At 48.6% G+C, this 14,595-nt stretch overlaps 2 protein-coding genes across 2 annotated transcripts; both read left to right on the top strand.

Moving 5' to 3' along the window:
• Positions 1 to 10,504: 10,504 nt before the first annotated feature.
• FSUBG_13443 (the plant PR-1 class pathogen related) lies at positions 10,505 to 11,113 on the top strand (the record flags this gene model as incomplete). The annotated part of the gene is made up of 1 exon (XM_036678335.1): positions 10,505 to 11,113. The coding sequence occupies one exon, from the start codon at positions 10,505 to 10,507 to the stop codon at positions 11,111 to 11,113; it is 609 nt and encodes a 202-aa protein (XP_036531094.1).
• Positions 11,114 to 13,533: 2,420 nt separating this feature from the next.
• FSUBG_13444 (small nuclear ribonucleoprotein E) lies at positions 13,534 to 14,354 on the top strand (the record flags this gene model as incomplete). The annotated part of the gene is made up of 5 exons (XM_036678336.1): positions 13,534 to 13,583; positions 13,661 to 13,688; positions 14,045 to 14,107; positions 14,157 to 14,250; positions 14,299 to 14,354. 5 exons carry the CDS (start codon positions 13,534 to 13,536, stop codon positions 14,352 to 14,354), a joined length of 291 nt encoding a protein of 96 aa, XP_036531095.1.
• Positions 14,355 to 14,595: the final 241 nt, after the last annotated feature.

Genomic DNA, 14,595 nt, shown 5'->3' on the forward strand with positions numbered 1-14,595 from the left:
GACGAGATTGGAACGCGAGACTCTAATGCCAGAGTCGTTTATCACCATGGCAGGTCGGATCGCTCAGATTCGCATTCGTGAGGGTCGAAGGACGAAGATTTTGGACCTGTCGTACTCGCAGAAGCAGCAAGTGTTTCGTCGCGGGGCACAAAGTTGGGCGAGAATTGAGTGCGATAGGATGGCGGGGAGGTATCGGTGGGCGGCGGGCGCGGTTCGTCACTCTTTGGTGGGGGGAGGGGAGATAAGTAAGTTAAGTATAGAGAGGGAGGGAGGGAGAGAGATGTTTAGATGGTATGAAATCAGCGTTCTATAAACGATGAGGGCATATTCTTCTGTTTGTATAGAGAGAAGAAAAAGTGAAGCAATTCGGATCGTCGTTTAGAACATACAGGCGAAGCAGCAACTGCTTGAGGAAAGTGAAAGAGAAAGAGAGTTGGAGGCACTGGCGGCAAGTGCAGTGGAAGAAGGAAGGTTGGCGCCGAAAAAAGGCCCAGGCAAGGATACCTGAACCTGACGACGCAGGAGCAGCCCAGAGCAGGAGCACGGTGTGAGTAATACTGTGCACGCTCTTGTTGAATCAGAATTAGCAAGGGACCTTGGGCCTTTGGACCCTCCCTGTTCTTTTTGCTCCTGGGGGTGTGGCTCCAGCTGCGTTGCGTTGCGTTTGCGTTGCCGTTATGGAGCGCTAAGGTACCTAGGCTAGACTAGGTTCCCTGGGGCGCATCAAGTTCCCGTAGTTCGCTCGGAGTAAAAAGAAGAGAGACGAGACAGTCAGATTTGCAGATTGGATTGTATCAAGATTGAGAGAGATTTCGAGTAGGAGAGAGCAAAGGCAAAAGCAAATGGTGTGGTGATCCTGGAAATTTGGTCCTAAATAATGAGCTGAGTACTCCTATCAGCTCTTTCTCAAGTGGACGTGTCATGAGGTGCGATTTTACATTAACGCATCTCGGCTGAGACTGTAAAGAAGCTCTCTTCTATCCACCTCATCATCCTCTTTTCAACTTAACCAATTGCTCAAGTGTTATGACTCGGATTCACGCCCAAAAGGCTGTCGCCAGTCGCCTCAACTGCGTCATCCTAAAACCTAGGTTCAGGCTGTATCGACGACCATCATCCAATGTGTTTACTTGCGCCAGTTGAGGCTCACAGATGCTCCAATCGTGGATGGGTGGATACCTACGTGTACGACGTTAGTCGTCCTTCTTTTACCCTTCGTGCGTCTGCCTCGTGATGGTGGGATGGCTTTGATTTCACCCCTTATACGCTGTAGGCCCTGTAAGCTTCCCGATTGACTTTATGACCGGCTTTTCAGACTCTATGCTCAAAACTCTGGCGACGAAAGGCACAGCAGCCACTCTATTCAGTGTAGATTTGCTACATCACGCGGCAAATGTGCTGTGAGTATGTGTACTTCCCGAGGCACGGCTAGACATGGAAAACTGGACAAGCCGGTCAATTGACTGACAGGTCCGGCTTACAAGGGGCACCAGCTACTCCGTACTCCAGCATCTATTGTAGGTAGAGTTTACCACCTTCAAGTTCTAACTTTTCAACTACTTTACTGCTAATAGCCTTCTATCTAGAAGTCGTAACTCTTTTCTGACGTAGAGGTCAGGAATCATCGCATTGCAAAGCATTAATAGGTACCCGAACTGCGCTGCCCAGCGCCTTGCCACGGCATTTGGCACTCTGCGCCAGTATCCAAGGTACGTCTGCAGACTACAATAGAGTACATACGACGAGATAGGTGATGGCTGCGCCAGGGCTGAAAGTTCGACTGACCGAGTATGCACTGTGCATCCCCAGGCTGTAGGGACTGCATACGCATATTGGAGTTTGGAGTCGGGTGTACTTGAAATAGCTACTGGGGTGTGATGAATGACGATTATATTGCAGCATCCCGAAGGCAGAACAACGCCTGCATGTAACGTTCGAAATCAATTCATGCGCTGAATTGAAAGGGACTCGGAGAGAGAAGAAGAAGCAACCGAAAGGACCCTTGAACGTTCTCCCGGGCTGTTTTTGAGGTCTAAGATACGAGTGGTCACGGCTTTTTAGGTCCATCGGTAGCTCGCTTTGACACTGGAGCCGTCTCTACTAGCGTCATTGGCACGGCCTAACTTTGGTTCGAAACCTCCAAAAAGATAATTAATATTCATCAAGGACCGTTTCCGGTCGATGCTTGCTTGTTCGTCTGTTTGTTATCTCTGCCAACCTCGCTCTCTCCATAGGCAACTACTACTCGTATCCTGGCGCTTAATCTTGCTGGAACACGACGATGAGCCAGGTCTAAATACACCAGCGTAGGATTGGTCCAGCAGCTCCTAGTCACTGTCTGTTCTGCAGAGCTCCCAATTGGGGAATCTCATTGTGTCTACAAGCCACGCCCAGAGGCAACAACATCACTCAGATATGGAGCTTCTGCTGGTGTTATTATTATGTATTCGTTTCGCTCGATATGATGATGGCGAGATAGATGACGTTCGACTAATCGCCTGTTCCACTTCTATGATGTTAAGCGCCCGCTGGTGTTGTGTTGTATTTATTGTTTGTTGAGATCCTGACTGATTTCGTCTTTGTCTGCGGCTTTTATTAACCCGAAACTCGAGTAGAGCAACTCACGTCTAGGGATGATGGCATGGCGTCTTTGAGAGGACGCCTTCCGTGACGCTTGTTAAAGATAGTCTGCTCTTACACGCGATGGAATGATCTGTTAGAGGCCGGCTCTGCTTATTCGACTTTTGGCTGCTTGGAGCCATAACGTGTTGGGCGAGTAAGGAGATTATGACCCAATCCTGCAGCATGTCTCTCTATTTGATACGATTTCTTGTTTTACGTTTTGTAATTGTCGTCGGCAATAAGTCCGGAAGTGAATCACAACCTCCGCTAGGTTGATACGTTAGCAAGCATGAGTATCAGATTGGAAGTTATTCGGTCGTAATCAGTCGATCAATTGCCTCTATTCTCAAGCTCCCAGCTGATTGATTGCCCAAAGTCGTCTTACAGGGGGCCTGGGCGGGTCCACCTCAATCAAATCGCCTGTGGTCCTTAGCGTCGATAGGGTCCTGGGGTCTGTCTTCACTTCACTGTAGGGTCTGGGTACCTATCTGCTACTGTGCGAAGGAGAATATCGCTCACGGCTCGGCCAACGACAAGGGGGAGTGACTATGAGACTATGAGTGAGACTGTTCTGTTGGCTTGATTAACTCGTCTTGATTAAATGATGCGTTCTCGTAACGAAATGAACAGCACAATAGAGTATCCGCATCTCGAGGTCGTGTGTTCTGCCACAAGAAAATGTGCCATTGTCAGAGCCAATTGTAAGCCCAACGTGCGTTTCACGTACGTAGCTCGAGGTGAGGTGAGGTGTGTCTGCGGCCAAGCCCTAGACTCTCTCTGCCTATCAGACAACAACAGCAAGACCCTCAATGAATGATTGTCGCTTCTACGGAACTTTCTTTTTTTCCTGGTGGACACTGGAAACCAAGTGTCATTTGGCATTTGACTGATCAGCCTGTTCAGCCTCATCGGTGTTCTTCGTTCCGTCCAGAACATTTGCCACTCGGACCCTAGAACTTCTAGAGAATTGCCTTGTCTTGCCGTGTCCTGTACAACTTGTAGTTTGGTCGTACAGAGGAGCAATTACCACCGAGAAGACGTTTGTCGTGATCCACGAGCCCACTGTCTAGTCTGTTTCAAAAAGACCATGACCGCAATGCAATTCTCCCATCACAGCAGAGCGTCCCTTACATTGGACAATCCAGTTATTAGTAATACCTGGAGTTGTTCGAGGCCTGATAAAGGCAGTCAGAGTCAGAGTCAGAGTCAGAGTCAGAATCAATCATCAAAAGGGCCGTGCGCGAGACCCTTGACCCTTACTGTCTCTGGTAGATACATACCTCGTTAGGGCATGGGGCCGCACGTTGTTGTGTCACACATGTAGTCCAAGGTCCAAGGTCCAAGGTCCGTGGATAAGGTATCTTTGCTCAGTGTTGGATAATTATTACCAGCAAATCATCAAGAGGGATGCCACACTCAACTGTTGACCTGCCTGGCCCTGAGTGAGTTGAGTTGTTGTCTCCCACAAACTGCCGGGGATGGTCTCATCCGATGAGACGTCAAGAAAATGGACCAGACCAGACCAGAACGAGATGCCTCGATGCTTGCTACGCCCCGATCCACCTGCACGCAAGCCAAAGGGACCAGGTCTTGGTTCTGCATCAGGCATGCTCCAGCAAATCAAATCACTGCGTTTGTCCAGGGGTTTTGCTGTACTGTAGCTAGGGTCACTGCCAACCTTCCACCCAACACAGCTTGGCTTGCAAGATCCATTCTATCCTGGAGGTGATTGATGAGGCTACCTTACCAGACCCGACTATACCCTATGTACCGTATCTGTGCTATGTATGTACTGCCTGTTCTAGTGCTGAAGCGAGTAGCGGACACAGTGATAGGTAGACTCGCACTGCCGTCGACGGACTCTCGAGCGGTGCCAGACTATCCGAATCTTGTCTCGCAGCCCGAAACGGCGAATAATTCTCGCTCACCGCCAGATTGGATTGACAGCTTGAGTTCGGTGAAATGATGAGCGTCCATCCATCAAACGCCCGCCGCGGCAGAGAGACAAGCCATGCCCTGAGACGGGCTGCTAGCATCCATCGTTAGACGGGCTCTGGGTCTTGTTCTGGTGCAGAGCACGAATGGGGATTCAATTGCACAGAGCCCTTGATCCCTGTCCAACACACCACGAGCCATGTCGCTACTGCAGTCACAGGACCATCTTGCCACGCCGAACACAAGGAATGTGTGGCCTCCCATGCTCAACGGTATCGTTACCGCACGGCGTTCAAGTCGCGCCAGATTCGAATGCTTCGCTCCAATTGATCAGCTAGTTCACCGAGGATCCAGGAACACGACCATTTTGGACGACTGCGAGTTTCTCTGCATTAGCTACGGACGTCGGGCACATGTATGTCCGCGGTGATCTTCTAGATAAGCACCAACATTGCTGACCAGACACCTTCCCTCTCTACTTGTGTACAGTACGTGAGCACAGTAGCAAAAGGGAGAATTTCAAGTCATGCAGTTCATAACTTCTCAGCCTCTTAATAATTCAACCACGTCTTGGTGGATATGTTTGAAGCACGCATGTCTCCAAAACATCCAATTTCTTCTCTTCACATGCTGGCTGGTTTGGATTAGCACTTCGCAATCACGAGGTTATCAGCTTGGCGGGTTGCGCCATAAGCACTTGAGGTGTCAACGGCTAGCGTTTAGTTTACTCTGAGGCTCTTTCGACATTGAGTGAGATGAGATTCTCAGATGAAATGTCATGTCATCCACACACTCCCAGAGCTTCTCCAACTCGCTATCTCTACGGATAGCCTGCTCTGCTTTGACTTGGCCTTTGCTCTGAGCACAGGCTCCCAGAGTGATCCTTGCCCCTGACCCAAGTCTCCCCGCTGTACAGCCCCCCGAGATGTGCCAAGCATCACGGTGGGACTTGATTGATCCTAAATCCCCAGGCGGCACGAATGCAGAATGCAGAATCCAGCATCGGATATGTAATGCTGGTGCCTTGGACTCGAGTCCACTGCTGAGTCTCCGTCCAAGGTCCCACATCTGCTGCTACAGAGAGCCTTTATTGACCATGCCACTCTTCTTTAATGTCTCGAGAGTTTCTTCCCGTCGACGCGGCGTACTAGCTAGCATCTTGAGGTGGAATCGGGCTAATCGGAAGAAATGTCAATACATTACAGATGCAGATATGGTCCACTATCGAGCCAAGGACTGGATGCTGCAAATTGTAACCCTCTCTCTGTACCATGGGAACCAACACGTACCATACGTTAAGAGCTGTCGAGGATCTATGCAGTATCAGCAATGCAGCATTGAACCAGTGAGGAATGATACCTACCTCATTGCTGGGCTTGGAGTCTTTGGTCCCAACAGCTCAGTCTCTCCAAACGGTCTCCAATCCATGATGGTCGGGGACTTTTTCTTGATTGAAACAGGATTTAGAATCTGAATCAGCCCTAACGATTTGGAGAAGCGACTGGGCACGCAGTGGTTCCCTTTCTCCTGTCGTCACCATACAGCATAGACGAGCCAGACACAAACAGACAAGGCCACACAGGACAGGCCTTGATCGAGGGATCCTTCAACCCCAGAATCCTAACTCCAGAAAGAGGCATATCTCCATTTGATCCAAGGGTTAAGGAGGTCAGGTGCAGCCGTGCGTGGCCCACAGCTAGAGGTTCCTGCAACCCATTCGGGATTGGGATTGGGTGCCGGGTGCTTGTCATTTCGAGGTCTCGAGTCCAAATGAGCGATGTCGGTGGTTTAGGGCACAAGACTGTGCCAAATTGAATCACCATGACGCTACTTCAAAGTGCCAAATAGCCAAGGAATGCCGCTATAGTGACGACCGAGCTGTGTTTTGACGCTTTGTGTCGAAATTGATATCACCTCTCTGAGAGAGACAAGAGACAATTTCATCATCTTGCTTCAGAGATCGAATCGAAAATTTGACAAGGAAAAAGGTCTGCCACACCACGCGCTTAACTTATGCGTGTGAGACCAGCTTCTGGGATTGACCAACGAAGCCGCAGGCTACCCAATATTAGGCACATTGACCAATTCTTCCACGTTTTTAACCTCCCTTCAACGCCCTGAGAGTCTCGGTCTAGTTCCAACCCCTGCACGCCACTCTGTTCAACTTTTTCCGTACTCGCCAGTCGGACAATTGAGCCATTAGAACCAAGACATCGCCTATTGGGCCAAGTCATCTGAGATTTCAGCTCTGCAATTTCGCACAGTACTCGCTGGTGGTCTCTTCCCCCAGTCACCATGCTCTCTAGTTACCCCAAATTCTGTTTAGCGGAGCCAAGCCCGGATGCCCCCCCCAGGTGCGTGCCAGGTAGCCAGGCTCTCTCCGTTGATGGATTATTTGGGTGGTTGGACGGATGGATCATGGAGAAAGAGAAGAATCTGGGGCCGGCCCCCGGACGTTGCGTTAGTTGGCAGGGCCCCTTGTAGTTGAGGGCGCACACACCATCTTCCAGCATCCCATCCCTGACTTCCCCAGATTTTGCTGTTTGCGGCGGCGTCAGGCATGACAAGAGCCAGCTGGGAATGAAATGAAATGAGATGAAGAACCCGAGATCAAAAGGCTGATCTTGCAACAAAGTGAAGCTAACGCGCGGCACCTCCCTCAGCGCTCGCCAACGCCCGCCTTGACGCGTCCTCGGATGCTGCGGTTCCCTCGAGGCTGTCGAGTCCATTGCCTGTCGCTGGAAGAACGACTAAGATTCGAGGCCGCGAACCATAAGCTCTAGAGGTTACGCATGCAACCTCTTCATTGGCGACTAGACCTGAAGTCTCGGTGCTGCGAGGGCCCCGGTCGGATCACCAACTAATTGGAGTCGGTGCTACTGTACTGTATCCGTACGTTGGCTCTCCTCGTGCAAGTTGGCAGCCATTAATCAGAGCTGACGGATAATCCCATTCGCATGTTATTGCCGTAATTGAGGCTCAGGAGGTCCCTGGAGCCACACTGAGCTAGCCTCGTAGCTAATCGAAAAGCAGAACAAGTTGCGTTGCGCCTCGCTGGCGATCTGAGGATACGGTGGATACCGATTGCCCCGTACTTGTCCGAAGAATATAGGCGAAGCTTTGATGTTAGCATCCTATCCGCAGAGATCCAGAAGCTGACTTGATTCTTCCTTGTGGCGAGGAATACCTCGAACTAGTTTAGAGAAGTTCATAGACAGTGTCTACGCTAAACACTCAGACTAACGAGTGCCATGGGGTCGGTAAGCTAAAAAGCATTGCAATGGTAGTAGGCCGTAGTGCCTGTTCAAGAGCAGAGCCAACCGAGTCGCAAAGATTGTCGGATTAGATGGAGCGAGGCATATTCTGATTCAGTTTAGCTGGATCATGGGAGTCCTCACAAGTCATGGAATCGAAGCACCCTTCAAGAACTTGTTTGGTGCTGTACATCCGTCCATACCAGGACCTCGGGAAGACGCAGGGGCTGGCACACACATGAGATATTTTGAGTTTGCCCACGAACGGCGGGCCTGTGGCGTTTTCCTGACCAGGAAGTTGGATGGTGATCCAATTCAAGTCCCTGTGAGTTATTTTTACAGACTCGATGACCCTGTAATTCAAGGGGTATCTTGACCTTTGCGCCGCGGCGGATATCTATCTATGAGAGAAGTCAAAATCGCTTTTGGATATATCACGAATAGTTTAACCATAGTACGGCTCGTTTGTTAGCCCAGCACAGACAAATCAGCCAAGTCTGGGGTTAGGTTACGCCCGCCAGCGGAAAGGTTCCGTAGTGGTTAGAATCGGCGGTTGGAGGGTATCGTGGCCGAAGACTACCTTGACCATGTGGCCAAAGGTGCAGTCCAATGATACCTCAGCATCTGGAATTGTATGGTTAATCTTCGGCCCGGAAGACAATCATGCAGCGAGAATCTTATCACATTCGACAATGCAACATATGTACATAATAATGTTATGTTTCATCTGGCTACTGCTGTATGTACGTAATGTTACAGCCAGCCAGCAGTCAAACTAGGTAACTACTAAACTTGGCTTGCGCACCGGTATATCCCAGGAAGCGGCTATGCATTCCTCTCTCGTTGAACTGGTCCCACTGCTCACTGCTCGTTCTGCAGGTCATCATCACATCAACTGATTGTTGGCTGTTTGTTCATTTCAGTGGCAACGGTGGCGCTCAGGAAGTTGACTAGCTACTGTAGAAGAACAAGAAAAGCAGTAAAAAAAAACTTGGTTCCAAGCATGCGAATGCCCAAACTCGGACAAAGTCCTTTGGCTCATAGAGATCTACGGCCTACGTCGAGATGATCAGCAGGGTCCTGAACAACTCTGAGCGAATCACGTCTTGTTTAATACCTTTTTTTGCCTACTGTTTCCTTTGGGGGTGGATATCGCTATGTCTTTTTAGGTGGTATAGTGGCATGACAGTCGAACAAAAAATTACATTAGCGGTTTAGAGGAACCATCTCACGATTGCCGCAGCATCGGTCGGAGCTTTTTCGCTTTTTGCCATTGATACTCTAGTTTCTTGTTTAGGTTGCTTAATAATTTCTGTTAACGATGATCTGCGATGCGACTTGACGTACGTGACGATGTTGGGGGTTGCAATGAAGAATGAACTGGTTGTCTACGCACGGGAAGCAGACCGGCACTTGTGTCTATTTGCCTCTTGAGAGAAGGCGGTTATGCTTAGACTGGAGCTCATGTTTCAATGAACTATTCTCGGCCATTCATGAACTCGTTGGTGGTTACACAGAGACTCGTTGTAGAATTAATCGCTCAATCATGACCGGTCATCGGCCATACACATTCGAGAACCGGGCTCTATTCTTGCTACCGTTTCGATAGCCCACTTTCACGGGTGGGATCTAGAACTCGGGTGCGATGAGAAGGGACCACTAGAATCCGCACGAGTGCATTATTAGTCGACGAGTACGCGCAGCTGTGGGACTGAACAGGACGCAACAGAATTAGAATGTAGTACTCGGTAGGGTAAGGTAGAATGCGCATGCGAGACGATACGATATGATACTGTACAGTACAGTACAGTACAGGACGGTGCGGTGCGGTGCGGTGCGGTACGGTACGGTAGGTTCAGCCGAACCTCTCTCGGACTAATCATCCGGTGAGTCACACTCTCTATTGCCTATGCCTATTATCGGATGGGAGCCTGTCATGCCTTGGATCGGTTGCTGTGATGCTGTTAACCTCCATGGAATCGGCTATGCACTTCAACGACCGCGGGTTTTGAGTAGTAATAGCGTGGGGGGTCGAGTAAGCACTGTGATCAATTGACCAGAGGCAAACCTGACAAGCAAATGTGAAGATGAACGAACAGGTCAGTCAATCAATAATTATTTGATTAAGCGCCAATTGCCGTCCTTCTCAAGCTAGGTATATCCAGTAGTTCACGCTGATGGTGGGGGATCGAGAGACGGACGCCCCTCCAGTTCGACGCCGTCTCAAGTCAATCGAGGTCTTGCATAATCTATTGCTGTTAAAGACTGACGGCGGTTGAACCTCCACTAAAAGTTTCACATCGTCTACCATCTCTAAATACAGCTACTGAATAGCTTCAGCTTATATCTCACTCATGGCCAGCAATTGCCCAGCCTTATCCCTCGTCATCAATCAAGATTAGGGCTAGCTGAGCCATGTGCTGCTGTACAGCTATTGGCGGTAAAAGGCATACGTCATAGGCCTGTTCCAAGGCCAAGATGATGGTAAATCAGGCTGAGAGAACAAAGAATAGAGTTAAATCTTCAATCATTCTTTTGTTTCTCTGTGATTAGACTTTCTGGAACAACACTTGTCATTCGTATCGTTTGCCTTTTTTTGCCTCGTGTCTAGATAGCTCCAAGGCGGCGGGCTCTTGTTCTTGTGACACCACTTACACGACACATACCGTACCACCAGCTCACGTCTCACAACCATGAAGAACCTTCTATTTCCTCTTACCGCCCTCCTCGTCGGCTCGAGTTTCGCGGCAGATGTCACGATCACAGCTCCAGTATCCATCCCCTCCAATGAGCCTGAATACAAGGAAGGCAAATCCTTCACATCAGCCGTCCTCAACAGCACCAACTTCTATCGCGAGGAACACAACGCAACAGCACTAAAATGGAACAAAACACTCGAGGAGTTCGCAACAGACTATCTCGATGACAACGATGACTGCGACTTTGAGCACTCTGGTGGACCCTATGGTGAGAACCTGGCTATAGGTTATCCCAATGTTACTGCGAGCATCGAAGCTTGGGGTGATGAGCGAGATGAGTACAATTTCGACAAAGCCAAGTTTAGCAAGAAGACGGGCCACTTCACGCAGCTTGTGTGGAAGGATACTACGACTGTTGGGTGCGGAAGAAAGCTTTGCGGCGAACGAGGCTGGTTTCTAGTTTGTGAGTACTGGCCCAGGGGTAATGCCGAGGGCCAGTTCAAGGAAGAGGTTTCAAAAGAGGAGGGCGGTGCATTCAGCACAAGACCAGGTCTTGGGCTCGCTCTGGCTTTATTTATTGGGTACATACTTGTTGTCGTATAGACATGTGATGTTGAACATCCAGCCTTGATAAGCGTATGAGATATCTGATGGATGACGGGCCTCATGCTGGCCATGAGCTATATTGGCTACTTTACTACAATTCTCTCATAGAGTGACATAGTTTCTGATCTTATATATACCAACTAGTTCTATACAATTATGGCTGACTAGTAGTGTCTTGTCCTATTCATGATATTCTTTCCGTCATCAGTACACGATAAAAATGTGACTTGATGGTGTACCAAAATCTATCAAGATGCTATGTTTCTCTACAAGAGATATACATTCACTTGATATCGTGCTCACAGGTTCGAGGACCCGTTTTCATTCTTTGAAACAAGCCCTACAACATTACCGCGTTCCCTCGAGCAGGCGGCTCGTTTACCATAGGTGGACAATGATTAGCCATACTACTGAGTAGGTTACTTTATCACTGACCTGCATGTCTGCGAATTACATTTGTCGGTACTAATCTTTTACTGTTCCCTATAGTTATCAAGATGATTTGTGAAACAAGGTAAAACTCGCGTTATCGAACGACGACGGGCGGATCGTTGTAGGTAAGAGCATCAGAGGATTCTCATCTCTTCTCTTATGATACCTAGAGGTTTGGTTCCTGGCCATCTGCCTCACAGGTTCTGGTAGCCATCGTATCAGTTGGGAAGAGTTTCAACCTCCACTTTGATGGTAATCACATTCTCACAGAGGTTGACTTGTCTGCTCCACCAGTTGCTTAGAACTTCGGATTTGGATTCATAAAATATGTATCGTGTATCGCAGAGCTTTACTGATACCACCGCTTTTGTAACTACACGCTGTTATGCCCAATTATGTCCTCTCTCCCCCATTTGGCTTGCCCTCGTAATACCCCCTTCCAAGTATAAAGGGTGATCAACTGTGTAGATAGTTTTCTAGGAATTGGGGGTTCAACATGACTGCCTGAACTTTTCGCGGGCAATCCTTTCTGTAGATACTTTTTCGTCCACGACCAAAGGCTACAGCCCCCCATGGCAACACAAATCCTATGTATGGAGCTATAATGTCCACTCCATGGCAGGAGATAGATGGAGGTATAGGGGCGGCCCACGCAAGCTATGCTTGGGTCGAGACATCGTGAGGTACCCTGGTTAATAGTTCCTGGCACGTGCTGAACAAGGCTGGCAGGCGCCGTTCGGCTTTGATGACTCGCAAAGGTTTTTCATATTCGTCTTCGTGGTACTTGTTGAATCTTTGCCAATACGTTGGGACACAGAGTGTGATGATTTCAGCGTGTAGTTCGCGTGGGAGTCGAAAGAAGGGAGATTGACTCTGTTTATCTCTGGGGTATGCAAAGTGGAAGTCCATGGTTGGCTATTGGATACCAGATCGTGAGTGGCGGAATGATGCAGGGGATTTGAAAGAATGACAGAGATGATGATGAGAATCTTGGTATTGAATGTCTTGTTCTTGGTTTGTAGGTTGAGGTCGGGCCAGCAGAGGCCGAGATACCTAGTACTTGTTGATACTAAGGCATCGCTCTTTCTCCCCTAATGCTCAAACTTCATGCGTTGCAATCCTCACAAGGTTTACCTAATATAAACACCGTATACCTTGGCAGGTATTCTTGGTCAGAACAATCCGTCACTGCCTAACCTAAGAGACCGACTTCTTCTGTAACCGGCTTGCCTCTCTGAGGTACCTTAGTTCCCTCCATGAATAAATGGTACCTTATATGAATCAAGTGTTACCTATGGAAATGGGCAGCCGGCAACCATTTCATCTTCCCACTGGCCATGCGAGAGCTAACAAGATTGTTTTGTTGTTTATTGGGAAATAGTAGTTTAATGACTTATCCCTTTCTTAAAAACTAACTCTCCCTGTACGTCGTGATCTAATTGCGAGTTCTTTTACCTAGCAGAGGTAATAATCATATACAGAACTCAATGCACTAATACTTGAGAACCACGTTAGCTTAACGTATGGTAGGTACCCTCTTGAAGTTTATTCCTACTCCCTCAGTCATTGTAATGTGTGTTTGTGATGTGAGAGGCATTACAAAAAAGCGTGGGAGTGAGAACCAATTCCTAGATATTTAAGCTCAACATAACACATACTGAAAATATTGATTTTAGTATCAACAAGACAAAAGTAATCTAGAGGATATAAATGATCCAATAGGTACTCCGTAGATTCGTGGCATGGTCAGATTGCGAATCTCCCTGTATGTTGACCTACCCGGGAGTTTCATTGATTACTCGGATAAATATTACCCCACCTCCGTCGAGATTTTGGGTTGGTGCTTAGAGCTTCCACTTCGATCTTGCGACAGCAGAATCACGGTGATCAAACAATCGAACCTTTCTAACCCTATTCAAACCTCGATCTTCGGCGCAAGAGCACCCTCAATCAGTTCCTCTACACTTTGCGCTCCTTCTCACAAAATGACTGGTCGTGGTGGTGGCGGTGGTCGCCGTCTTATGCTACCTCCCATGTAAGCCTCGAGCTCCCCTCTGCGACGCGATCGCATGGTTCCTGGATGTTTGGAGCATTGTTCTAACCGTCCTATAGCAAGTATATCTTCGAACTTCTCCGAGAAGTAAGTCTTGCCTCTACACGCGCTTCCGATCGCTTTTACGCTTGACCGCTGGGTGGACCTTGAAAACACAACTTGCACCGATTCTGCGCCCGACGATGTCGATATTACAAAAGCTGATCACATGGATGTTTCCCACGTGCTGGTTGTTGCTTCCTTGTTTCTTGGGACTCCTGTGGTTGAATTGGGTTGGCTGTTAGGCGCGACAGACTTGAACCCTTGTGAATCAGACTGGAGACAACAATAACACCCCATTTCCCTACCAGGATGCAAAGATCGGGATAATTTTGTGTTTCGAGGTCCGCGACGGCGAGCTGAAGGAAGTCGGAAAGATCTGTGCACTTTGCTAACAATCGCAGCACGCCACAGTCAGCGTCTGGCTGTACGAGCAGCTCTCCATCCGTATTGAGGGCAAGATCCGAGTCAGTACATGTCGAATTCTGCTGAAGAATGACTACTGACTATCGATAGGGATTCGACGAGTTCATGAACCTAGTCATCGATGAAGCTGTGGAGGTCAAGCAGGTCACTAAGACTAACGAGAAGGAGACCAGGAGACCTCTTGGTACGCCCCTCAAATATGCCAATTTTGAAGCCAACTAACACCTTCCAGGTCAAATCATGTTGAAGGGAGACAACGTCTCATTAATTCAAAACGTCTCGAAATGAACGGCCTTGTAATGGAACATGGACTTGGAGTCGGTGGAAACAAGAACGAATACCCAAACCCGCCAGACCGAATTGATGGCCAACGAGGCACTTTCTAGTCATGGCACTCAGTATCACTCGAGTATGTCACTGCAGTTGGGTTGAATGGCGCGGAGAAAGAAGACTTGGCCTGACCATAGAATTGTGTGTCTTGAAAAAAGACACTTGTGGACCAATAAACATTGCACGCGTTTCATATTTT

Source organism: Fusarium subglutinans (genome assembly GCF_013396075.1).
Source record: "Fusarium subglutinans strain NRRL 66333 chromosome Unknown NRRL66333_c0000343, whole genome shotgun sequence".
Taxonomy (NCBI): domain Eukaryota; kingdom Fungi; phylum Ascomycota; class Sordariomycetes; order Hypocreales; family Nectriaceae; genus Fusarium; species Fusarium subglutinans.